The sequence below is a fragment of the Schizosaccharomyces osmophilus genome, chromosome 1 (assembly GCF_027921745.1).
Source record: "Schizosaccharomyces osmophilus chromosome 1, complete sequence".
Taxonomy (NCBI): Eukaryota; Fungi; Ascomycota; class Schizosaccharomycetes; order Schizosaccharomycetales; family Schizosaccharomycetaceae; genus Schizosaccharomyces; species Schizosaccharomyces osmophilus.
In genome coordinates, this window is record NC_079238.1 from 2,986,822 (window position 1) to 3,012,164 (window position 25,343).

At 38.3% G+C, this 25,343-nt stretch overlaps 11 protein-coding genes across 11 annotated transcripts; 5 read left to right on the forward strand and 6 right to left on the reverse strand.

Annotated features, from left to right (window-relative positions):
- Positions 1-86: 86 nt before the first annotated feature.
- Positions 87-1,477, reverse strand: SOMG_01378 (DUF3844 family transmembrane protein, conserved protein; the record flags this gene model as incomplete). Its single annotated transcript, XM_056180171.1, has 3 exons — positions 87-653; positions 702-1,354; positions 1,405-1,477. The coding sequence occupies 3 exons, from the start codon at positions 1,475-1,477 to the stop codon at positions 87-89; spliced, it is 1,293 nt and encodes a 430-aa protein (XP_056035702.1).
- An 830-nt stretch (positions 1,478-2,307) lies between these two features.
- On the forward strand, positions 2,308-5,357 carry vrs1 (cytoplasmic valine-tRNA ligase Vrs1/Vas1; the record flags this gene model as incomplete). The annotated part of the gene is made up of 3 exons (XM_056180172.1): positions 2,308-2,352; positions 2,400-2,448; positions 2,503-5,357. 3 exons carry the CDS (start codon positions 2,308-2,310, stop codon positions 5,355-5,357), a joined length of 2,949 nt encoding a protein of 982 aa, XP_056035703.1.
- A 127-nt stretch (positions 5,358-5,484) lies between these two features.
- Positions 5,485-8,267, reverse strand: chs2 (chitin synthase-like protein Chs2; the record flags this gene model as incomplete). The annotated part of the gene is made up of 2 exons (XM_056180173.1): positions 5,485-6,250; positions 6,307-8,267. The coding sequence occupies 2 exons, from the start codon at positions 8,265-8,267 to the stop codon at positions 5,485-5,487; spliced, it is 2,727 nt and encodes a 908-aa protein (XP_056036346.1).
- An 803-nt stretch (positions 8,268-9,070) lies between these two features.
- Positions 9,071-12,728, forward strand: pst3 (SIN3 family co-repressor Pst3; the record flags this gene model as incomplete). The annotated part of the gene is made up of 3 exons (XM_056180174.1): positions 9,071-9,116; positions 9,219-9,618; positions 9,731-12,728. 3 exons carry the CDS (start codon positions 9,071-9,073, stop codon positions 12,726-12,728), a joined length of 3,444 nt encoding a protein of 1,147 aa, XP_056036345.1.
- Positions 12,729-12,814: 86 nt separating this feature from the next.
- On the reverse strand, positions 12,815-14,551 carry rsc4 (RSC complex bromodomain subunit Rsc4; the record flags this gene model as incomplete). The annotated part of the gene is made up of 3 exons (XM_056180175.1): positions 12,815-14,336; positions 14,403-14,488; positions 14,549-14,551. 3 exons carry the CDS (start codon positions 14,549-14,551, stop codon positions 12,815-12,817), a joined length of 1,611 nt encoding a protein of 536 aa, XP_056036348.1.
- A 344-nt stretch (positions 14,552-14,895) lies between these two features.
- On the forward strand, positions 14,896-15,443 carry suc1 (cyclin-dependent protein kinase regulatory subunit Suc1; the record flags this gene model as incomplete). Its single annotated transcript, XM_056180176.1, has 2 exons — positions 14,896-15,002; positions 15,197-15,443. 2 exons carry the CDS (start codon positions 14,896-14,898, stop codon positions 15,441-15,443), a joined length of 354 nt encoding a protein of 117 aa, XP_056036347.1.
- Positions 15,444-16,292: 849 nt separating this feature from the next.
- atp3 (F1-FO ATP synthase gamma subunit) lies at positions 16,293-17,255 on the reverse strand (the record flags this gene model as incomplete). Its single annotated transcript, XM_056180177.1, has 2 exons — positions 16,293-17,118; positions 17,176-17,255. The coding sequence occupies 2 exons, from the start codon at positions 17,253-17,255 to the stop codon at positions 16,293-16,295; spliced, it is 906 nt and encodes a 301-aa protein (XP_056036350.1).
- A 417-nt stretch (positions 17,256-17,672) lies between these two features.
- Positions 17,673-19,464, forward strand: alg12 (dolichyl pyrophosphate Man7GlcNAc2 alpha-1,6-mannosyltransferase Alg12; the record flags this gene model as incomplete). Its single annotated transcript, XM_056180178.1, has 3 exons — positions 17,673-17,834; positions 17,936-18,929; positions 18,974-19,464. 3 exons carry the CDS (start codon positions 17,673-17,675, stop codon positions 19,462-19,464), a joined length of 1,647 nt encoding a protein of 548 aa, XP_056036349.1.
- Positions 19,465-20,030: 566 nt separating this feature from the next.
- Positions 20,031-21,275, reverse strand: mas5 (Hsp40 family DNAJ domain protein Mas5; the record flags this gene model as incomplete). Its single annotated transcript, XM_056180179.1, has 1 exon — positions 20,031-21,275. The coding sequence occupies one exon, from the start codon at positions 21,273-21,275 to the stop codon at positions 20,031-20,033; it is 1,245 nt and encodes a 414-aa protein (XP_056036352.1).
- A 1,460-nt stretch (positions 21,276-22,735) lies between these two features.
- ipa1 (cleavage and polyadenylation HECT-type ubiquitin-protein ligase E3 Ipa1) lies at positions 22,736-24,099 on the forward strand (the record flags this gene model as incomplete). Its single annotated transcript, XM_056180180.1, has 2 exons — positions 22,736-23,200; positions 23,590-24,099. 2 exons carry the CDS (start codon positions 22,736-22,738, stop codon positions 24,097-24,099), a joined length of 975 nt encoding a protein of 324 aa, XP_056036351.1.
- Positions 24,100-24,242: 143 nt separating this feature from the next.
- On the reverse strand, positions 24,243-25,214 carry yea4 (ER UDP-N-acetylglucosamine transmembrane transporter; the record flags this gene model as incomplete). Its single annotated transcript, XM_056180181.1, has 1 exon — positions 24,243-25,214. The coding sequence occupies one exon, from the start codon at positions 25,212-25,214 to the stop codon at positions 24,243-24,245; it is 972 nt and encodes a 323-aa protein (XP_056036354.1).
- Between the last annotated feature and the right edge of the window lie 129 nt (positions 25,215-25,343).

A 25,343-nucleotide genomic window follows, 5' to 3' on the forward strand; every position in this document is an offset into this window, starting at 1 on the left:
TGCAAATTAGCAAGATTATTTAAAACTTCAATGGAAAGCTTCTATCAATTCATTTATACGTATCCTTTTGTTGTTTCGAATATTAATTAGATATTCTTCTTCGTTATAGGCGTCGTAGACGTTAAAACATTTGCTAATTCCTCTTGTCCAACACTAAAGAGTAACTTTATGCAAAATACGAGTAGGCCAAAACCGATTATAGCGAACCAAAAGAAAAACTGAAATTCTATCGATATATCTTGCTTTCCACATGTTTCTCCAGCCCATTGGATCGTCCTGTTTCCACCATTACCAGCAGTGATAACGGTGGAAGCGCATTGACAAACAAAGCAAGAATCCTTATTCGCATATTTTACACATTCGCCTCTACCAGAACAGGAATTAGTTGTCTTTTTACAGGCTTCCTCCGTCATAAAGCAGCTTCCATTGGCGTTTCGATCGTTGCTGGCCACTACTCGGTCGATCTCTTCACCAAATGCTTCTAGATCAAGTTGACGCTTTTGATATCTAGCACTCCGTGCTTTTAAATCAGAAGGAGGAAGGAGAACATAATTTGTAGAAGAGTATTGCTTCAATTGCAATAAAAGCGAAATAATATTGTCCTGCGCGATCCTGTACTTTTCGGAAGTTGCACCATCAGTATGATACATTATCTAGGCTGTTAGTTTTCGATTCATACCTTCCAAAACAATGAAATTTACCTCTAAAGAAACGATTTGACCAAAGCCGATGGAAGGATCTGCAACGTTTCCACTGTCGGACTTCATTTTCAGATACTCAATGTACTCGTACAAAGCAGCAACTTCTGACAAGAAGATTTGGTCTTGCTTTTTGTTAATATCAAAGAATGTGGCAGTTACTTTTCCAAAAAGCCTTTCGTAAAGATGTAGTAAAAGCAAGTCATCTTGCTTTATAGGATGCAATTGAAAAAGGGCATGAACTGACAGTGAACCACCCAAATCATTAGTATAAAACGTTCTGTGTTCTTTCCCATCTGCGGCATTCAATTGTTTTTGAAACCTTCGAATTAAAGCTCCAAAGGAGTTGCTGGAAGGAGTGTCTTTTATGAAGAATGTTGGGTTTATCTCTTTCACTGGTTCTTCCAGATTCAAGCCGGAAACGGTAAGAAACGTCTTGTAATTGAAATCAAAAAAAGAAGAAAGTGAATTTTCCTGTTGTAGCAACTCCTGAAGCAGCTTATCGGCCTTAGGATTTCCCTCTAGTTTATGAAACTGAGAAATGCCCAACATGTGAGCAAAAATGAGCCGCGCTTCAGAAGGATTCAGTGAAGGGACGTAGTTACTGGCTTCATCGAATGAAGATATGTAAACTACGGCGTTCGAATGCAAAGAGCCTAGTCAAATGTCAATAGAACAATTCCTACCTCCTAGCGCTTTTACAAACCTGAAACGCATGCTACAATTATCCCAAGTAGCAATGAAAACAAAAACTTAGAAAACCTCATCCTTATTTCCATAAAATGAATAAAGACGACGACTTTCTTTTAGAGGAGTTGGCTTTACGTGGTGATGTGTTACTGTATCAATAGGGACTAAAGGAATGCCTACTGGTAGTAGCAGGCTGATGGTAGAGCCATCGATAAATGAAGGATTCATTTGTATATTTAATTACTTTAATGAAGAAATAGAATATCAATTGCTTTTTTTTTTCTGTTTTCCTATGGGAATCGTGCGGCTGAAAGCGCACCTGCAACTACTCCAAAGACTTCTGAATAAGAAAGTTTGCTGGTAGAACTTGACCAAATCTACAGATCTAATTCTTCACTAAGGGTGGATAAGTAAAGGTGCGTCGAGTCCTATGACTCTGTTCATTCCAAGGACCATAAGATACCGGCAGAGTGATATTTAGAAGCAATATATTATATAAATCCTTTGACGGATTCCTTTTTATTTTAGTGAATACATCATTTATCACATTCTACTTGAATGCACATAGATGAGTGCCACTTTCTCAAAATAGCAAAAATAAATTTAAAATGACCAAGCCTGCACGCTGCAATATATCTTAAGCCTTTTATTTATTTTCTTTTATATATTTAGATTCAATGAACTCTTTGACCATAAAAATAAATAAAAACATGTTTTTCTATTTACGATGTTTGTTTGTTTACAACTGGTGACCTATCGAATGTTACCTCAACTGCTTCAGTGAAGTGTGCTCGGCTTCATATAATTTTAAAGAAGATTGCGCAGCGGAACGTATGCTAGCAAATTTAGGGTTTTGTAAGGAAATTTTACGAATTTTATTACCAACTGTGTCTGTTATTACTACAACACAATTTTCTCAATGGCAGACAAAAGTACTGAAGCTGCTCAGTCTAAGGAGGTTCAGGTATGGGCTATACGCTGCGATGGTTTCCTTTACTAATGTATAATTAGAATCCCCCAAGTTCTCATGAACCTCCAAAACCCAAAACTGAGAAAGAATGTACGTGACGAACGGAAGATAAAGCGAACAAATGCTGACTATTCTTGAATATAGTAGAACGTGAACGTCAGAAAGCTGCAAAGCTTGAGAAGTTTCACGCCAAATTAGCCTCAAAGAAGGCTAAGGAGGAGTCCAGAAAGCCAAAGATCGAAAAGAAGTCCAAGATCGCTGAACCTACAGCTGAATTTGTGGAACAAACAAAACTTGGTGAAAAGAAGATTCTTCAAGATTTGGAATCTCCCTCTTTAAAGTCATATAATCCAAGGGCCGTTGAATCAGCTTGGTATGACTGGTGGGTTAAATCTGGATTTTTTGAGCCCGAATTTGGCCCTGACGGCAAGGTGAAAGAGGAGGGTAAGTTCGTTATAACCTCTCCCCCTCCTAATGTCACTGGTGCTCTCCATATCGGTCATGCCCTCACTATCGCAATTCAAGATTCTTTGGCTCGTTGGAATCGTATGAAGGGCAAGACTGTGCTTTTCTTGGGAGGTTTCGATCATGCAGGCCTTAGTACCCAGTCTGTCGTCGAGAAGAAGCTTTGGGCTGAAAAAAAGCAGACTCGCCACGACTACCCCAGAAATGATTTCGTCGACATTGTCTGGAAGTGGAAAGAGGAGTATCACGAACGAATTAAGAAGCAAATGTCCCGTCTTGGTGGCTCATTTGATTGGACTCGTGAGGCTTTCACTATGGATGAGAACCTTACTCGTGCTGTCGTCGAAACTTTTGTCCGCTTGCATGAGGAAAAGATTATCTACCGTGCCAATCGTCTTGTAAATTGGTGTACCGCTTTGCAAACTACTTTGTCCAACTTGGAAGTTGAGAACGTTGAAGTGAACGGACGTACCGAAATCAAGGTCCCTGGTTATGATCACCTTGTCGAAGTCGGTGTCTTAACATCAATTGCTTATGAAGTCGAAGGCTCTGATGAAAAAGTTATCATCGCAACCACTCGTCCTGAAACTTTGCTTGGTGATACCGCAATTGCTGTACATCCTCAAGATTCTCGTTACAAGCATCTTCATGGAAAGTCTGTTAAGCATCCCTTCTGTGACCGAAGCCTTCCCATCATCTGCGACGATATTGCGGTTGATATGGAATTTGGTACTGGTGCCGTTAAAATTACGCCTGCTCATGATCCTAACGATTATGAAGTTGGTAAGCGTCACAATCTTGCTTTTATAAACATTTTGAATGACGACGGCACCTTGAACCAAAGTTGCGGCGAATTTGCTGGAATGAAGCGTTTCGATGTCCGTATCAAGATTGCTGAGCGCCTTAAGGAGCTTGGCTTGTTTGTGGGTACACAAGATAACCCAATGGTTATCCCTGTTTGCGGTAAAACATCTGATATTATCGAGCCTATTATGAAACCTCAGTGGTGGGTTAACCAAAAGGAAATGGCTAATGCTGCCGCCGAAGTTGTACGATCTGGTGAAATTGACATTGCTCCTGAGGTCTCTCGTAGAGATTTTATCCGTTGGATGGAAAACATTCAAGATTGGTGTATTTCTCGTCAATTATGGTGGGGCCACCGTATCCCTGCCTACTTTGTTAAGCTCAGCGATGCAAAGAACCACGACAAAAGCGATGATCGTTACTGGGTTAGTGGTAGATCAATTGAAGAAGTCGAAGAGAAAGCCAAGGCAGCTTTTCCCGGTAAGTCTTTTACCTTGGAGCAAGACGAAGATGTTCTTGACACTTGGTTTTCTTCAGGCTTGTGGCCTTTCTCTACCTTGGGCTGGCCCAATGAAACTGCTGACCTCAAAGCATTTTACCCAACTGATTTGATGGAAACTGGATGGGATATTTTGTTCTTTTGGATTGCTCGTATGGTCATGATGGGTATCAAACTTACAGGCCAAGTTCCTTTCAAGCGCGTCTTTTGCCATGCTCTTGTTCGTGATGCTCAAGGACGTAAGATGTCCAAGTCTTTGGGTAATGTCGTTGACCCTATTGACGTGATTGAGGGTATCAGCCTTCAAGCTCTGCATGATAAGCTTTTGGTTGGTAATTTGGACAACCGTGAGATCGAAAAAGCAAAGAAGGGTCAAAAGATGAGCTATCCCAAGGGTATCCCTCAGTGTGGTACCGACGCATTACGTTTCACCCTCTGTTCATTGACAAGTGGTGGACGTGACCTTAACTTGGACATTCTTCGTGTTGAAGGTTATCGTAAATTCTGCAATAAGCTTTACAATGCTACAAAGTTCGCCTTAGGACGCCTTGGACCCTCCTTCGTCCCCAATGAAACTGATAAGCCTACTGGCAAAGAGTCACTTGTTGAAAAATGGATTTTCCATCGTTTAAATGTTGCCGTAGATGCTATGAACAAGTATATGGAAGAGATGAATTTCTTACAAGCAACTTCTGCCGTTTACCAATTCTGGCTTTATGAGTTGTGTGACGTTTATATTGAAAACTCCAAATACTTGATCAGTGATGGATCCCCAATTCAACAAGAGTCTGCCAAGCAAACTCTTTATACTGTTCTAGACACTTCTTTAAGATTGATGCATCCTTTCATGCCTTATGTTACCGAAGAAATGTTTCAGCGTCTTCCTCGTCGTCCTAGCGATGCTACTCCCAGTATCGTGAAGGCTAAATTTCCTGTGAGCAGAGAAGACTATGCCTTTGAGCAAGCTGCTAAGGACTACGAATCTATTATTACAGTTGTTCACTCGAGTCGTTCCATGATGGCTGATAATAGTGTTAAATCTGATGCTGTCTTGTACGTTCACCCTGGCCAAAAGCAGCAAGAGTTATTTAATGCCGAAATTGCCAGTATTCAATCTTTGATTAAGAAATGCAAATCGTTGAAGATTGTTGATACTGACTTCAAGGGTGAAAACTGTGCAAAATCGGATATTTTGGAGGGTTGTACTGTCTTTTTGGAAAAGGGTGAGTAAGTTAACATAAATCATAAAGTAGAATAGAAGGTTTATCATTATAATAAAAATAATTGGATATCATTAGATATAAAAATAAATACATGAGTATGAGTATATACACTGTCCCATTCACACTAGTCATCAATCAAATCTTCCGTTGAATATATGATCCAATTGAAGCAATGTTTACAATTGCAAAGAAGCATGAAGAACCAATTGTTTTAAGACAAACAAAAATCATAAAAGCCCAAAATACAAATTTTAAGTAGCCATTATTTATGGAATCTTCACCTTGGAAGACTTGAAGCAAGATAATTGCGAGGATAAGATTGCTCAAAGCCCAAACGAGGACATAGCGTGTTCGCATATCCTGATAATAGTCTTGAGTGGTACATAAAATGGAATTAGCATTCATTCTGTTTAGAGACGCACCACTCTTACGATCGTCGTCGTCACTTAAGCTTCGTAAGGTTGAGTTATAGATAGAATTTAACATATCAGTTTTTGGTATGGCAATCATAGCAAACTTATTTTTCTTTTCGTTCCGATATGTTTCAGTTAAATCATTGCTCGTCTTGACATCTGTGTCATTAAGAATCGAAGCATCATGCAGATGGCATAATGCATAGACTTGCTCCATGTAGATGCGAGTCGGCAACAATAGAACATATTGCCATAAACATGTAACGAGAAAGAGTGGGTCTATCGAAATGATTGAAACGAAAATGTAACATGCTAGAACAATTAAGCAAGGCAACATCACGTTTGTAAAATAATTGTCGCCGATAATATTATATCCATGAGATGAATGTATGAAGATGGGAATTAGAGAAACGTAAAATATGCAAAATAAGTAATAAATCATGACTGAGATAAATATCAGCAGGCTAAGTAGGGAGAGCTTTTTAGAGCTGGACGTGTTAGAAATACATTTGATAGATAATAGAAAATAGAAAATAGAACATACCCTCTGGAACGGTTTCCCATTGCCAAAACAAATTGTGAGAATATAGTACACAGAAATATATACTCAAAAATTAGAAACAAGGTCTTACCCCATTGTCCATAGGGGTTAAAGTACTTGAATGAAGTACTATTGCATATGAAGTGAAAAGATAAAAAGAAGTTTGCCAAATTGAAAAATCCAAATAACCTCTCTAAACCAAAAATGAAAACCTGCATAGCCATCATAAGGAACCGAAGAAAACTATGTCTTGTCTTCCACAGAGAAAAAAAGTCCGAAAGAACATAAATAGCAAGGCTGAAGCCACTATTAATATCACTTCTCTTAGCTTCCAAAACTTTCGCCATAGACCCAGGGGCTTTCACTTCGGCTTGGGCTTCAGGAACGTAATTCAGGTACCATCTCGATTGCTTTTTAGTGACAACTTTCCAAAACAACAGTTGTTCTTGGGCAACGTGTGCATTAGCTTCTAAGATTCCTTGCTTTTTTCCTTCTGTGTTCTTTCGGGAGAAGTATTGGGTCAATGGACCGGGATCAGGAAAATCATCTAGCAAAGCAATATAGCGGAAACCATAGAAAGCATTAGACGTATTGGAAATGTAGCCCAAACAACTATCGTATGGCAGCCTAAGATCATTATAGATCATTTGATCAAAATGTTGAGAAGCGATCACAGGAGAAAGAAGCTTCTGTCCCCATTTCCCGGTTTTAATTATTGTTTTGCCGCATATTCCTCCAAGCTTAGAATTAACATCGAAACTCTTCCAAGCATGGTATACAGACGTTGTTTCTAGTTTTGAGCCAACTTTTGCGAATAAGCAAATATTTGGTCGAACAAGTGAAGAGATACCTTGTAAAAACCACCTTTGAGAGTCGTGAGTCCCACTCTCAAATTCCTTCAAGCAGACAAGCAATTGCATAGGTGTATTCCCATTATTTCTGGTAGTAATATTCAGTTTTTCGTCCATAGAAATAGTACTGGTAAATTCATACATATGAGCTAGAACCTTCTTGCCATTAATTCTACCTTTGGAAATACACGGCTGGTATGCGCCAATAGAGGATAATAAATCCAAAATGCTTCTGTGGACCGCATTCCGGCCATCAAGCACAATACACGTCAAAACTTTTTTCCAGCTTTCATTACCCCAAACTCTTGATTTGTTGCGCTTAGTTAAATGCTTCACATTTTCCATAACACTGGATAGTGTTAATGCAAAAGATGCAAGATCTTCCTGTCCTACAGTCATACAAATTGCAGCCTGGATGTCTCGGTCAAACAGATTTGTTCTCACTTTTAGCTCATTTGCCAACATATCCTCGGGATTACAAGTCACCGCAGTATACCGAACAGAACTTGATTCTTCAGAATTTGTATGAACTATAGAACCAAGCATATGTTTCAGGTCAGTAGGACAGGGACATTCGACAACTAAGCTATCGTGCATTATGGGGACTTCTTGCGTTTCGTGATAAAACGAGTTATTTATATTAGACGTTGAATCAAGTCCACTGAAGTTATCTTCTGACATAGCATAGTCGTATTCATGCTCATCTATGAAATTTTCCTTTTTATCCGCATACGATCCAGCACTTAAGGTTTCTGAATCGCTACGATCAATAAATGTTTCATTAGGACGGGAATATAAATTAGACGGGCGGTCCTGATCAACCCCAATGCGATGTACTGGAGGAACAGGAGGTGTAGTTGAAGCGTTTAACACAGTAGAGTCCAAATCATAAACAGAACTTGTAATGGAAAAAGTATCTTCTTCAGGAACCTCAAGCTGTTCAGACGACACATCTTCATTTTCCCAGCTGTAACCCCCTGTACTCAAACCCTCTTCACTGGCAGGTTGATGTGTGTTCAATTCTTCAAGCTTGTGATTGTTTATGAGGGACTGTCTTTCACGCGGTGCATATATGGAATCAGTGTCATTGTAGTTAGGTAAAGGCTTCCTCATGGTTTGAATTCGCTTAGCAAGCACTGATGAGTATTGTTTCAATCGATACTCTTTCTTCTTGCTTTGAGAAAACGGTAAAAATTTGGCCGGACCAACTTTTTATTAACGTGATTCGGATATATATGCATTATATGAGTAATGATCCAAAGTAAATAGTTGTAATTGACGACAGTGATGACTGTTTACACTTCCTTTTATTTATTTATTTTTGGTTACTCTGGCAACCGCGGTTTTTTTGTTTCTTTAGTAGAGCATAATGCAATGCCATACGTAGAAATGAATGAATGATGATAGACCTTAGACAATCATTGAGAAATCAACAAGAAACATAATGATCCACTAAATACTTCTTTTTCTTTTTCTGTTTTGTTCTTATTTTTTTGTTTACCTTTTATAACCTTGCTGAAGTTCACTATAAATAGATTACAACAATGTGTTGCATATCGGTGTATAACAGTTAAAATAACCTATAGCCTGCGGTGCATGTCGTCAAAACAGTATAACGAAACCAAAGGAGACAGAGAATTCAGAAGTAGTAAAATTGTAAATCAGATATTGAGAATAATGAGAGCTAAATGCTCTTCTTCTTCTATTTTTAAAAGTTGAATTCTTTAAAAAGGCCCTTTGCTGAAGGGTTGAGTTTCAGAGTTCATGGTAAATGGAAAGTCGTTTAGGTAAATATTGGATGATGACATTTACTACAACAAGTAATACTGCATTCTCCCAATACGCGTCAAGTAGGAACAAGTTGTTAGACAAGCAGTTAATAGATTATTTGTGTTTGCATTTATGAATTTCTAGTAATGAACACGTTGAAAGAATCTACTGACGCGGAACGCGATCATATTGGTATGTTCACTACGAAACTCAAAGTTTTGTTTTTTGGTTTTTCTGCTCGAACTTTTCAATAAACCTTATGACATGTATACTATGATTCTAACACAAAGGAAGAAATAGAGAATGATTTACGAAGGAAAAATTTGAATCCATCGAAGACCGCCGATGGGCAAAATACATCTGCAGGAACTGGTCATGAATTAGACGCTGCGCAGAATAATCAAAATATCATTACTCAGGGATCTTTCGACGTCGTCTCTAGCACTAAAAAACGGCAGTTTGATGATTATCAAAAGGAGCAAGCAATTGCTTATAATAACTCTTCTTCAGTACCTCCTAAATCTGGCAACTTGGAGACAGATGAAGGTCTTGCCGCCATGACTTCCTCGAATAGTCGACCATTGGATGTTAATGACGCTCTTTCTTATCTCGAATTGGTAAAGTATTATTTCTCAGAAAAGCGAGAGGTATACAATGAATTTTTGGAAATTATGCGCGATTTTAAGTCCCAAAGGTAAGTTTTATTTTTCTTCCATCATTCAATAAGAATTCGGTTCGTTTTTCTTTTTCCCTATGAAATTTTTCTACTTAATTACCCGCTAGATCTGTCACTAACTTTCATCTAGTCTGGATACTCTGGGGGTAATCGATCGAGTTGCAACTTTATTCAATGGGTATCCGCAGCTCATTGAAGGTTTCAACACTTTCCTTCCTTCTGGCTATAAAATTGAAGTTCATACAGATTCTTCTAACACTAGCGTTGTTCGGATCGGCACTCCCATGCACCCACTGAACACAAGTTCAAACGCTCCCTCCAACGTTGCACCTTCCACTAACTATGTCGAATTACAACAACCTTCCATCTCTGAAACTCAGCTTGGAAAAGAATCTCCATCTTCTAATGATAATGCATCCGCATTACCTTCAAAACCCCAAGTAGATTTTAATTATGCTATTGCTTACATGAATAAAGTTAAGGAAAGGTATCCACCTAACTCTGAGACATATATGGAATTTTTAGGTGTTTTACGGACATACCAAAAAGCTGAAAAGTCCATTCATGAAGTTCGTGCTCGTGTATCCGAAATCTTCTCAGATTCCCCGGACCTTTTGGACGAGTTTAAGCTTTTTTTACCAGATAATTCTGAACCTACAGAAGTTCAACAAAGTGAAGGTGTTCCGGCGCCTAATGCATTACCTCCTGTTGGAAACTTCACCTTACCTTCTGCTGCCCAGGTGCGAGAGCGACGACTGCGCCCAGCACATTCAGCACAGATAGGACGATCTATCTCAAAAACCTCAAAAAACGTTCGTCAATATCACGACGAGTTACCAGCTGCTTATACAATCCCTAGTTATCAACAGAAAACAAGTCCTGTTTCTCATTATGCCGCTACTCAAGAGGAATTATTGGTTTTCAGTTCTATAAGACAACATCTCTCTGATAATTTTTCTTTCCATAAGTTTATGGAATTACTGCACCTTTATAGAGAAAAGTTAATGGATAAAACAGACTTACTAAATTCGTTTTCTAGACTTGTCAAAAACGACAACTTAACGTTGTGGTTTGCAAGCTTCATTGGATGGAATGATAGTCCGATAGTAGTGAAAAACATTCCTATCGACGACTCTCGTTATATTTCCGAAACTTATGAATCTGTTGGTTATTCATATCGAAGAATTCCTCAAGAAAAACAAAATGAAACTTGTTCTGGTCGGGATGCTCTGTCGAATTCAGTTCTTAATGACGAGTACATTTTAGTTGCTCCTAAATTGACTGGTATAAAAAATGTCAGGCATTCTGAAAATCAATACTTGCAAGCTTTGCAACTGGTAGAAGACGAACGTTATGAATACGACCGAATACTCTCAATTAACCAGAGGACTATAAAGTTATTGACAGAACTATGTGAACCTGTTAATGATGAAGCCCCCACGAAGTCTGTAAGTAAAGTTTTAGACCGGAAAGTCTTAATACAATCAGCTTTGCAAACTGTTTACGGAAAAGAACATTCGCTGAAAGCATTTGACGCTCTTGCTAAAAGGCCAATAAAGGCAGCTCCTGTTTTACTGAAGCGTCTAAAGCTAAAAGATCAAGAATGGAGACGTTGTAAAAGAGAATGGAATAAGATTTGGCGTCAAATTGAACTTAAAAACTCGTCACTAGCATTGGATGAACGTTGTTGCAAAATTGAGGGCAAGGATCGAAGGGCACTTTCTTACAATAGGATTTTAAACGAAATTGATGGTATTTATCAACGTCAAAAGCATTGCATCGGCCAGGCCATACAAGGGTTCCAATTTAGCCAAGTATTAGGTGATCGGCAAATTTTCTTGAATATCTTAAGGTTAAGTGATGCACAACTTTCCAACTCATCGTTTTATTCTTACGCGGATAAAGGAAGAATCAGCGCTGTTCTTAAAGCGTTGCTATCACAGTTCTTTGGGATCCCACTTCCTAGAGAAACTTTAGAAAGCGATCTTTCTTCTGAAAATATAGAGTCTGTTCAAAAACATCGTGATGGACTGAGCAAGATTTTTGTACACCCGGAGAGTGCCGATAACAGCAACACAACCCAAATGAGCATTCAGACTGATGACACCCAGACAGAAGATGACACCATGAGTGATATTAATCCGATGGATTCCGATGCTCAAGTAAAAATGAAGTTGCAAGGAGAAGAATTGAAAAATGTATTTGGATATAACTTTTTTGGAAATGCGACCATGTACGTGCTGTTTAGATTGATTTGCGTTTCTTACTCTCGACTTGAGCAAATAAAGAAGTATATTGAAGCTTCGGATATAGCTGAATCTATTAATTACGATAGCGTACTGGAAACGTGCGAGAAATATTTAAAGGGCGCTCTTTCTGGAAATGAGTTTCACAGTTATCTTCAAAAACTAAATAATGATGCTTGTTATATGATCAGTTCTATAGAACGGTTATTAAAAGTGGTATTCTATCGAGTTCATGAGATCTTGCTGGATCCCAAACTTGGTCAACTTTTACTTTTATTCGAATCTGATGGAGCGCATTCAGTGACAACTGCTCGAGAACAGATGATTTATAGAAATCATGTGGAAACCATTTTGGCGCCCGATACCAAGGTTTTCAACATGCGTTGGTATCCTTTGGAGAAAAAGCTTTGCATTCAACAATTGCTCCCAGCTGACCTTACTATTCATAAATTTGATGATCCGGCTAAAGAATTCATGTATTATGTGGATAGCTATGCCATTTCCCATATTACGGAAGGTATTGACTTGATGCAGGTAAAAATGCCTTTTTTAAAAAGGTCACTGCAATTGATCTCACAGAAGGGATATCTCGCTGGCCGAGAGTCTAGCAGTTTGCATTCACTTTTTAATGAGCGCTTTTGCAAGTCAAATTTACAGTTGTTTTTCTCAACAGATACGTATATGATTTTTTTTGAGTCTAACACAGAAAATGTTTATATCAACTCTTATAACTTATGGGTTGGTCAAAGCTCAAAACGCCGCAACCAAAAGAGAACGGCACGTTGGCAAAAATGGCTTGGACAGCAGCTTGCCGAAAATACAAGTCAAGAATTACAATCCGCTACTTCTTTGGATCAGGTTCTTCTTTCTCCGTCATCGTAATGTACAATAAAATAATTGTTATCTCAAATAGGAAAAAAAGGAAATGTATATATTAATTTTTATTGACAATATATCTAAAGGCAAACTTAGCAGCGCAGATAAAGTAGAAGTACAAATCGTTCTTTCTCTATGACTGTGAAAGAAGGCTGTGATATGTCTTCAGAGGTAGGTTGGATATTAGTGGGTTCGGTAGTTGCCAGTATGAATTCCAAGCAATTCATACCCGGCCCTAATCTTACATCGAAAGCATAATTAACAGAATCAATGTTATAATAAGTTGGACCGGCTAGCTGTAACAATTGGGGAGGAGCGGCAACTGGTTGTCCGAGCAGTTTACCGTTATGCAGTACCGAAAAATTGTAATTTTTTATAGACATAATGGGATTAATATTTGTAATAACATTCATAATAGCATGTTGTTGTGCCACATTTACAACAGAAATTTCTGATGCATTAGAAGAAGGGCAAGGAATGTGTTCGCAGAACGGATTGGATAAAGTTGTAGGAGAAGGAGAAAACAAGAAAAATGAATAAAATAAACGTTCTACATCAGTGGTATTTTCAATCACTTGTGTTTGAGGGAAATTTGGGAACACAAAGTCAGATCTACCTAGGACCGACTTGTGCGTAGAATTTAAGAGATCTGGAACCGGTTGAGTAGAGAAGGATTTCATAAGGGCAAATGCACTATAATTAGTTTGACAAATTTGGTCAATAGCTTGAGGCTTTGAAGGTTGTTGTTCAACGTCCTCTGACAATTGAGAAGGAAATCCCTCAGTGAAATTCTCTTTGTTGTCTGCTTCTGCTGGAGATTTTTCATGAAGTAAGTTATCACTAACGACGGAAGGTTCTCGAGTTTGTGGCTCGAACGATGGAGCGGCAGAAGCCATTCTTTGGTTTGGTGATTCATTTTTGATACTCTCAACATCTTTTGGAATCTCCTCAGACTTGGTAGCTGCCAATATTGGACCAGAAACATTTGAAAGAGCAATTGAATCCTCGTAAACAAAACTTCCAGCTTCATTGTATGTTTGTGCATTAAGATACATTTGATTTAAATCATTTTCAAAATCCTTTATTGAGCTATACTCATTTTTCTTCATACGTTTCTCCATCATTTTTATCGTCATTGGCGTCTTAATGATATCGTAATAATCGGGATAAAGACGCTTGCTGGGTAAATCAATAAACATGTCGATTAAATATCTACCGGTGGAGTCTTTAACGTCCCTTAAAGAATCGATAACGTTAGTGATGACTTGGTAAACTTCAGGATTCTTATCAGAGGCTTGCTCTTCAGTCGAAATAGGTACTTTTGAGTCTGTCACAGCGGGAGGTTGACCGGCGTGTTTAACTTCTAAATCATTTGCAGCTTTTTCGACCAACAAGGCACACTCATAAACAAAGCTTCCTGGAGCATTGTACGTTTTAGCATTGTTTACCATTAATCGCAAATCGTCATAAAATTCTCCCATGGTAGTATACTGACCATGACGGGCCTTGTTTCGCATTGTTTTGTAAGCAATGGGATCGGTGATTACTTGATAATAGTCCGGAAAATACTTTTTAGAAGGCAATTCTTCAAAAACATCATCGAAGGGATTACCTCTATTTTTGTCTTGTTAGTTATTTTTTGATCACTAATCAGCATAACCAACTAAAATAATCACTTACTCCTGGTCCTTCAGGTCTACCAAGACTTGTAAAGTTTCATTTAACTTTGGTTGCGAAAACGCGACTTGATGGCTGTCAATCGAGGACTGTTCATTTCATTAGCAATGCACTTTTTGACCATTTGATGAACTGTTACAGATACCTACCATGTTATAAACACCACTTTTTAGAATTTAAGAGCCAATATTTACAGAAATTTCAATAGGAAGCAAAATATGCATTCACCGAAGATACTACCAAAAATTAAAACCAGAGTATTCAACAAAAAAACCCAATATAATAGCTTTTTGTGTTATATTATAAATTCATAAGCCTTAAAATAAGTTATAGATTCCTCTATTATGAGATTTCCAAAACCTGGCTGGTAGTTCGTGGTGTTTAACTTCCAAGAGAGATGTTACTTGATACGCATGTCACTTATCCCGACTGATGGCATCGTCAAAGTCCAAGGATATCTCCAGCCTTTACCAATATCAATAAAGATTGCTGTTGGATGACAGAAGGACAAAAAATGACGAAGAGTCGATTTCCTCGTTTGCTGAACGTCTCTGAGCGTGAACGATTAGAGGCTTTTATTGATCAAATCCACTATTCTCCGAGGTATGTTGATTTTGTAGATATCCTTTAAGAATTGGTTCCTTTTCATGGTTGTTTACTATATGGCTTATGGTCTTCTTTTTACACCAAGTTGAACCATTTTTTTAGATAGTGAAAAGGCGATTTACCTTGATTCTTAGCAAACCTTTCTCTACCGTTGTTTTATGAAGTTTGCATTATTAACACTCCTACGATAGATATGCTGATGATGAGTATGAATATCGACATGTTATGTTGCCCAAGGCTATGCTGAAGGTAATTCCGACAGACTACTTTAATCCTGAAACCGGTACTTTACGTATCCTTCACGAGGAGGAATGGAGAGGCCTGGGTATTACCCAGAGTCTTGGCTGGGAAATGTATGAAGTTCATGTTCCAGAACCTCATATTCTTTTGTTCAAACGCGAAAAAGACTTCCAGTTGAAATTCAGTCAACAACGATAAAAAAGATTCGGTTTTATGTTCTTTTTTTCCTTATCACGTGTATTTTACGAGGCTTGGAAAGCTAACTTGCTTCTTCCTACCTTGGAAACGTATACCATTGCGTTTCGACTTGCTTTCTTATGAAGATGATGATTCCGTTGTGGCATCTCCTGCTGTTGCTTGATATCCTGTCTGCTTATATTCTTTCATTTATTCCTTTGTTCCTGTTCTCTAGTTGTCAAACGGTATGGGTATTGTATCCTAAGTTCTTTCTTTTTCTCTCCTACTATTGTCCTAAGAAGCCACATCTAGGTTTTTATCATTTCTTCATAAAAAACACAATAACTCTAGACTTTCCTTACATTTCCTGCGTTTGTTCATTTTTTTCTTTTCCTATTTTCATAGGTTTTACCGTAGAATTTCTAATAGACTCCCTCATATATTAATGGATGAAAAACCTTTCGGCTTTTCAGTGAGATATAATATGTCGGTTTTACCCAGAATATTGTTATATACAATTGAGTTGCTATATAAACATTAAGGTTCAAATTTTTAATTAAGTGTTGACAATTCTGTGTGTATGTTCTGAGTCTGGGAATTGCAAGATTTACAATATGTTTGATTTTTCAACCACTACGTACTACGACTACCTTTCCTATTCATAATTCTTTTTACAAGAGACTTGACTAAGAACTTACAACATCATCAAAGATATAAAAAGCGTAATTTGTAATTAAGCGTAGGCTGAAAAATGGAAAAGAAAGAAGCACATCACAACTTCACACAGTCTTGTATAGCAAACACTGCAGGAGAGTGTGCCAGTAAAAGTAAGACTCGGATATTGTAACCAGCGTTCAGGCCCTGTATAGCTTATCCCAAAGCATTAGCACCAGTAACAATGTCAATAAGTTCGTTAGTAATGGAGGCTTGACGTTGACGATTATAGATAGTGGAAAACTTGTTGATCATCTCACCAGCACTCTTGCTAGCATTTTCCATGGCGTTACGACGGGAAGACATTTCACTGCAGTGGGCTTCAGCCATAGCAGCAAAAATAGCATTGGTGAAAGCATACTCCATCAAAGGTTGATGAACCTCACTGCTAGCCTCATAGGCAAACAAATTGGGGGATTCAGCGATAGATTGACGAGTATAGAGATTCTTCATCACAGTTTCAAAAGACACGGCAGAGGCGAATCTGTTGTAAACGATGACGATTCTGTCAAATTCATTTGCATTCTCCAAAATGTTGCTGGAAACTTGCAAAGCCTCTTCATAAGAAGGACTGGCACCACCAATGTGAGCAAATGTTAAGTAGAGAGAGCCAGGATAATAACGATGAAGCTGGGAACGAACCTTTTCACCCAAAACGCAAATGCTGGTGTTTTGCTCAACATTAGGATCAACCAATTCCTTACGGATAAGACGAGAGATCGAAGAATGGATACCACCACAAAGACCCTTGTCACTAGAACAAGCAATCAAAAGTGTTTTTCCATCTTTGGGAGCTTGGGTTCCAGCCTCATCAAAAAATTCATTTGAAACTGTTTGATACTTCTTGGCCAAGTCCATAGATCTTTGAGCTCTGTTCAACTTTGTTTGAGCAACCGTCTTAATGGTTTTCGTGATCTTCTCGATGTTACGGATGGACTTCAATCTTATTTCAAGTTCCTTTAAAGTAGCCTCTCGAGGAGCACTAATCACCAACTCGTTAGCACCAAACTTCTTCCAACTATCCTTTCAATTCACATACCTAGCGTGAAAGCCTCGGAATCCTACCGAATTTACGATAGGACGAAGTGCATTTGATTCTTTAACCGCTAAACGTAACATTCTGACAAATTTAATGCCAAAAGTTAGCAAATTTCCTGTTTCGTGTGAATATGGGGGAGGGTAGGTAAACGAAAGTCGAAAAACCAGATCCTATAAGCGGAATGCAAACCCGTCAAAACTAACACAAGCCGGTTATAAAACACGTCTTATTTCACTTTTAAAATAATAATTTTAAAAATAAAAATAATGAACAAAAAAAAAGATTCTTGAAAACAGCAACATGGGGCTCTTCACGTCTCCCATTTATTGCATTCGAACGATCGGATTGCATGCCTTTAGTGTGCTTCAACATCTGATTATAATAGAATAAAGAAGTACGCTGCGTTGTGCTATTCAAAAAGCATCACCAATACTTTCCTTTTTCTTTTGTTTACATTAAATTTATTCTTGAAATTCATGAGATATATGTAGCTTGAAATGGGATTTTCTAGGCAAGGTGTTCTTTGGTATCTCGCCAATGGACTATTACTACTACTTATGGGCTATTATGCGTTTATGACCCCTTATACAAAAGTCGAAGAGTCCTTCTCAATGCAGGCTATTCATGATATCCAAACTTACAAACTAGATCTTTCAAAGGTACTTGCTTCCAAATTGTTTTGTTCTTAAAAAAAAAAAAAAGAATGCATTGTTAGCACATGCAGACGAATATGAGCATATAAAACTAACTGGAATTGTAGTACGATCATCAAAAGTTTCCTGGGCCTGTCAAAAGGAGCTTTATTCCTAGCCTTATCATAGCTTTCGTTTCCTACTTGCCTGCTAAACACTTTTCTTCCCTTTTGGCAGTACGATGGACCATTGGCTTTCTTTCTTGTGAAAGCTTTATGGCCGTAGGAAAAGCTTTAAGAAAACGTTTTGGGTTCTTCGCCGGTATTTCATTTCTTTTAATAGCGGCCGCTCAATTTCATCTCGTATACTATATGTCCAGACCATTACCCAATGTTTATGGACTCGTGCTTACAAATTCCGCTTTGACTTTACTACTTTCGGGGAAGTACTATACGTCTATCTCCGTCCTAGTGTTTGCTGCTGTCATCGTCCGCTCTGAGATCTTTCTACTTTTAAGCGTACTTTCCTTATGTCTTCTTGGCCAACGCAGAGTTCATTTAGTTCGACTTTTTGTTATCGGCGTCTTGTCTTCTGCAACCGCCCTTGCTTTCACGGTTTTCATTGATTCATGGTTTTGGGGAACATGGTGCTGGCCCGAACTTCAAGCGTTCGCTTTTAATGTTTTAGAAGGAAAGTCTTCAGAATGGGGAACAAGTCCATTTTATTATTATTTCATTAGGATTCCTTGGATTATGCTGAATCCTACATTATTTCTTTTTGGACTCGTATCTTTCCTTACTGTTCGTTCGTCAAGAATCCTCCTTTATGTTCCTTTTGCTTTCGTCTTTATTTTTTCATTTTTGAAACATAAAGAATGGAGATTTATCAGTTATATCCTTCCATGGATTGATGCATCCTGTGCAACTGGTTTCGCATATCTGATGCGACCGAAGGATCAAAATAAAATGAATCATAATTTTAGGAAGCTAGCTTTCAGTGGACTTATCATTGGGGTTTCTTTTGGGATTTTCGCAAGTTCTCTATTGCTAAAAGTTTTTACATTTGCTTATCCTGGAGGCGCGGCACTGGAAAAAGTGCACTCAATGAATACTAATCCATATGGTAAGTTTACAATGTTGTATAAAGCTAATGTCTTATTCTTTTAGAAACCGTTCATTTGGACACCTATCCTTGTATGACAGGCATCACACGTTTTCTACAAAAACCAAACTGGTATTATGATAAAGAGGAAGATTCTTCTCGTTTAAACGACGACCTGTTTCAAACCCAGTTTCACTATATCATCACCGATACTCCAAAACTTTACGAAAGAAATTTCAAAGTTTTACATATTGTCGGAGAAGATCGAAATATTCCTGTAATATCTGCTTCCCCAATATTTGGTGCTTTTAAGCTAAATATTTCAAACTCTGCCTTCCCTGTATACATTTTAGTTCAGCCACCTACTATGACGGAGAAAGTATCCATACAAGACTATAATAAATATATTGGTCAACCTGTGAACAATATCAAAAACTGGCCTGAGGTGTATCGAATCGTCAAACCAGGGGGCATTATGACTCGAGATTATCGTGAAGAGCGACTAAACTTTTTTACTACGGATGATGGAATTCTAGATCATATAACCCAAGGTTAAACTAATAAACTGAAAATTCCTCCAAGGCCGAACTATACTGGCTACAAACACATTCTCAGACACAATTTAACAAAAATGTACTTCAACTTTATGCTTAAAGAGTTTATATTATTGCCTTATGTAGTCATTACCACAGAGCACGAAAATATGACTGTATATAATATGAAAAAAGTAAAAGTATATTGCGACGTAGATTAATAATGTATAGTAATAAACCCAACTAAACATAAAAGGCACGACAAGCCTTACACAAGACAATAACTAAGATAAGATATCGTACAGGATGTTGTGCCAAATAAACCTTCATAAAAGGGAGAAAGGAAAGCTTAAATCAAACGATGAAACGTGCTTATAAAACACAAAATGGACCGATCAACAATAAGCATTAAGTGTTATAAGATGCTCACGGATTAAAAGAACGTTGGCAAGGGTACCACATGAAATGGAACCACTTTAAGCCTTTTATAGGTTATAATGAAAAGTGGAAACCAGTAAATAGTAAGGAATCTATTATAAATAACAGAAGAAAAGAAAAGACACGAGCTTACAGCATCACAGATATTAGTTTACTGTTGAGCACATTGAACACCGGGATGTCCACCATCATCTTCCTCCTCTTCCTCGTCCATAGCGGTAGCAGTAGTAGGGTTGACATTGTTATCAATGCGAACGGACTCAGTAGGATCAACGTTACCAAGAACACATTCTTCAGTAACAGCCTTCTTGGGAGCCTTTTCAACCTTACGAGGAGGTAAGACTTGTTCAAGGAGAGAAAGCTTTTCTTCAGAAGCAAAATTGGGTTCAGGGAAATCAACGGTGAAACGAACGTAGAGGTTACCGGGTTGGTGGTGACGTTGAGAAAGCATACCTTGACCGGTGATAACCTTGAGTTCGTTGGGACGAATACACTCACCAGGGATGATGGGGACAGTCAAATAACGGTCGTCCAAATGCTCGATGACAATTTGACCACCGGCCAAAGCAGAAAGCAAGTCTACATGGGCTTCATAAAATAGGTGATCACCATTACGCTTGAATCTAGGATGTTCCTTAACGTCGACGACGAAGATAACATCACCGGGGATGATGCCAGGAGCTTGTTCACCTTCTTCCTTGAAAACAATCTTTTGACCGTTGTGCATACCCTTTTCGACGTTAACGGTAAGGATCTTACGTTGAGAGGAAACCTTGGCACCATTGCACTCCTTGCAGCGGTCTTCACTACGGATAGATTCACCTTCACCGTCACAATCGGGACAGGTCATTTGCATGCGTTGGATCATAGGACCCATGGCACGGGTGATGAACTTGACACCAGAACCGCTACAAGATTGGCAAGTACGGACAGCACCTTCCTTACCACCACGGCCACTGCACTTGGAGCAAATGACCTTCTTTTGTAAAGCAAGCTTGGAAGTCTTACCGCGGTAAAGATCTTCAAGGGTGACCTTGATGGTGTGAACCAAATCTTTACCCTTACGAGGGCCACGGGGCATGCCACCACCGAACATGCCACCCATGCCACCCATGCCGCCGCCAAAGAAGGAAGCAAACAAGTCGTCAGCAGACATACCGTCACCAGCACCACCACCTTGTAATCCTTCTTCGCCGAAACGATCGTAGGTGGAACGTCTTTCCTCATCCGAGAGAATTTCATAAGCACGGCTAATTTCCTTAAATTTATCACCGGCATTGGGGTTCTTGTCAGGGTGATACTTTAAGGCCAATTTACGATAGGCTTTCTTCAAATCGTTGGGAGAAGCAGAAGGGTCGACGTTTAAAGTCTCATAAAGTTTCGTTTCTTTAGCCATAATGAAGGATGAATCAATAAACAACTAAATGAAAAGACAAAAAATTAGAAATTTATGGGTAATTTGAAGAGATGTTTGTAAATGGAAAAACAAAGACACCAACAACAAAAAGAAGTGTATAAACTTATAAAGTTAAAAATACACAGTAAAGAAACACAGATGAAGAAAAAAAGAGAAAGCAATCAAGTCTCTTAAATCAAACACCACAAAAAGGAAACAGAAAATGTTTCGCTTTTCTATACAAATTTTTTAAAAAATAATAATAATCCTCTGCCGTCAAAACAGACTTTAAAGCTGAAGAAAAGCTTCAAATGTTGTTTTTATGGTGTGTGGTTGAGAGGAGGTTGGTTTATACCAGGTCAAAAAGCCAATATAATGAGGGCACTGACTCGTTTATGTTTGTTATTGTCCCAGCCAAAGAACATGGGAGAAAGAAAATTTTTTGTCGATCACAAAGCGCTTAGGTAGCAAGGAAGAAAAACCGCCGCTAAGTTACCTAATTCGAAGCTATAGAACAACAGAGAACAATCCGAACGAGCTGTGCGTTGTAGTTTGGTAAACAATAAACAAACTAGAGTGAAAACAACGTAAACAAAGGAAGAGAAACACAGAAAAAACAAAATTGGTATTCAAAAATTCGGCACGAAAAAGGCCTCTGAATGCATTAGAAAACTAGTTTCATTGTTAATTAAAAGACAATCCGATCAAACAAAGAATGCGCCATGAAAATTTTGTTTCTTTTCATGGCAAAAAAAGCTTAAGCTACAAGAATTGATGAAAGGTAACGGACATAGAAATTTTATTGAAATTTTTTTTTTTTTTTTTCTGTACAATAATCAACGACTTGAGATTGGATGGCAACTGTACAAGAACTGCTTGATTCGTTAGCACATTCCAGATAGTTGCCTCTTAGTTTTTCAGTTCATTTTCCACATATTTTTTTTTCGTCATGTGAAAGATGGTCATGGAGTTACCTATGGAGGTCGTTTCTAATATATGAAATGGCATTCCTAACGAACACTTTCTTTTGCTACTTGTTGATTTTGAAAGCTTTCTTCTGCTATTCTCCTTCAGCTACTCTATACTCGCTCCTTCTACAGTCCTCCTAAAGGAATCCCAAATATCCCACATAGGCCGCATGTGGGATACGATTTTTAATGTATCTACTTCCTAAGACATATCAATATCCATGTGGGGGCAGGAAAGAAAAAGGTGTTAGGGAATTCAAAGCAGTAGGGAGGTTTTACATATTGAAATCTTTGAGTTGGGCTGTACATATTTCACCCGTAAAAAAAGTTAAATTGAGTTAGAATAAAATATATACAAAGGAACCCGTTTCATGGAAACGATCCATTCTCAATCGTCTTTAAGTATGTGCTTCCTTCTTCTAGGTAACAAGCTATTTGACAAAGGCCTTGCTACTTTTTGCACTGTCCGACTACTATAAGTAAGGCGATGTGATGCTGTCAGAATATTTGACGCATGTAGGTCGTATTAACGTTTATTTGGACCCAAACACCACGCCGCACCCAAAGCGGGTGGGTGATGTTCCGTGTTCACTTCCTCTGGCCCTTAGCAAGAACGAGCCGGTCGTCGCCGTTCAGCGTGATGACACTCTACAAGTAGTGATCCGTTGCTCTCCTCGTATCCAGAATTTTGATATTGTCGTTCCTTTAAAAGCTCTTGATTTCGACTCCCACCTCAAACAGGTCGTCCAATGTAGGTACTGCTCCGCTGAGCTCGCGACCTTTTTTTCCTGTCGAGACTTGCCATCGGCTAATTGGCAAGAATTAATGGATTGCTGGGCCTGCCATGTGGATTTTCCTGCTACTTTGGCTAAGAACGGTGGTATGCCTTCTTTTACGCCTACTCAAGATATGTCCTATTCGGGTATCTCTTTTCTTCTTTTGCATCCAAATTCATTGGTAAGTTCCAATCTCTTTAAATTATTTTTGCTAGTTTAGTTTTTTTTTTTTTTTTTTTTTTTTTTATTTATATTGTTTTTTACGAAAGTACGGACCTAAAAGAAACCCTTGATTTGCTTTTCTATACAGTTCACAAATCCCAAGGAGATACATAGGTCCTAGAATAAACAAAGAGAAACTTGGAAATATCATTTCGTACCCCTGCAAAGAGGGTTGTTATGATATTCCCATTCATACGCTCCTTCTTCACAGGTCGCACCTATTGAAGCTTTGTTAGGTCGCGGTAACTGAAAGAGTACATTCCTTAGTTATTTTAATTTTCTCTTTTTACTTTTCTTTATTTTTATTTTTCTTTCTTGTCTGTGTGTCTAACCATGTCCTCTTTCTAGGAAAATCCACAGTCTTACCAAAGTAACTCCCCTTTGTATCACTGTTCGTCCTGCCAAGCTGCTCTTGGCGTTCAAGATGAGCAAGATGTTTGTGAAAGCGTCCGTCTGGATAAGTCTTGTATTATGATTAATGGTACTCGTATTCATCCTTCTTATGTCGTTACCTCTGAATTATTAACACTTCGCGAATTGAACGCAGTCCACAAATTTTGTCTCACTGATCAGCGTAATACACTTTTCGTTTGGTGCTTCACTCCATATCTACCAGTTACCTTCTTTAACAATCCAAAATTAACTGCTTCTTTTCAACAGTCACCTGTCATTACAGTCAAAACACTCTATACCTATGATCCACCCGAAAACTCGCAGGCTGACGACTGGCAGGATATAACGTTGGTTCCTTCTGTTTTTCAGGAAATAAAAGATTTATTAGAGCTTACAACAAGCAGTTTTCCTTCTTCCGCTCAAAAGTTTCAGTTCTGGTATGTTGGTTTGCTCCCACGGTTATGAATTTTAGTGTTTATTTTTTTTTCTTCTTCTTTTTGGTTTTTAAATATCTATTAATTTCTTCTTCCTTTTCAATGTCCTGGTTGCAATTCATCACACATCTTGAATATTGTTTCTAGCATACAAGCATCATCAGTACAATGAGATCAGGTATTCTTTTTTTCGTTTTTTCCAACAGTTTTTGCTTTAACCGCTGGCCGGCTATAGGCGTACGTTGCACTAGAACCAAATACCAAACAAGCTCCAAGCACGACCGGACCGCTCAGGCGATTACCGAATAAAAGAATACTCAAACAAAGACTTACGAATTTACGAATATTCAAAATGATTGTGACAGTTAATGCAGAGCTTTGGGAACCAAGGGAATTTACACCTCGTACGCACAAGTACTGTGCCAATGTATTTAGACAAATATACCAAAAGGCTGGTGGCATACCAAATAAAACAAGATTGGAGCTTTCAGAGTCCGTGAATAAAAGCATCCATTGTTTTCGAATTGAACCCAATAGTGGTAGAAAGAAGGGAATTGAAAAAGCGTGAGTATAGAACAAACTTTCTCTCCAGCTAGCGTTGTATTTTTTGTATGTGTCTTCCATAAGCAGTCCCATGAATGCACCAAGAAGCTGGGTTACCATTAATATCGTGAAGCCAATTGTAAAGTTCGTCGTTGAAGACATGTGTACATGAATGTCGTTTGTATTCCCAAGAACTGAAATTACAACACCGATGGTTAAAACAGCAACACTTATCATTTGCAATATTGTATACTTCTTGTTTGCTAACATCCACCCCACAGACATGGTAGTTAGCGGCCCACTACTTCGAAGAATTATATGTACGGGGACAGAAACGTCAAACCCCAAAGCAACGTTGTTTAAGACATTAATACTAAAGAATAGGAAAACTATGCACATCCAGCGTTTCCTGGGTACATTGGGATTCTTCAGTGCAGAAGGGTTGTGTAATAAAAAATATAGCAGACCCTCTATTGCTATGAATACAAATTGAGAAAATGTAATCAATAACCCACTCTTCGGGTATTCTCTCACAATTGCTTCAAGAGTGTAAGCTGTAGAACAACACCCTCCAAAAATAAAAGAAAGAGCCCCCAAAATCATTATGCGGTTGACGAATTGTGCTAGGGTTCTATGCTCTCCGTTTAAATTTCTATAGAATTTTTATTTTTTTTAGGAGCCTTCTAATGAGCACTTCTGGAGGCCTATACAAGTTTTTACGTACCGAGTTTA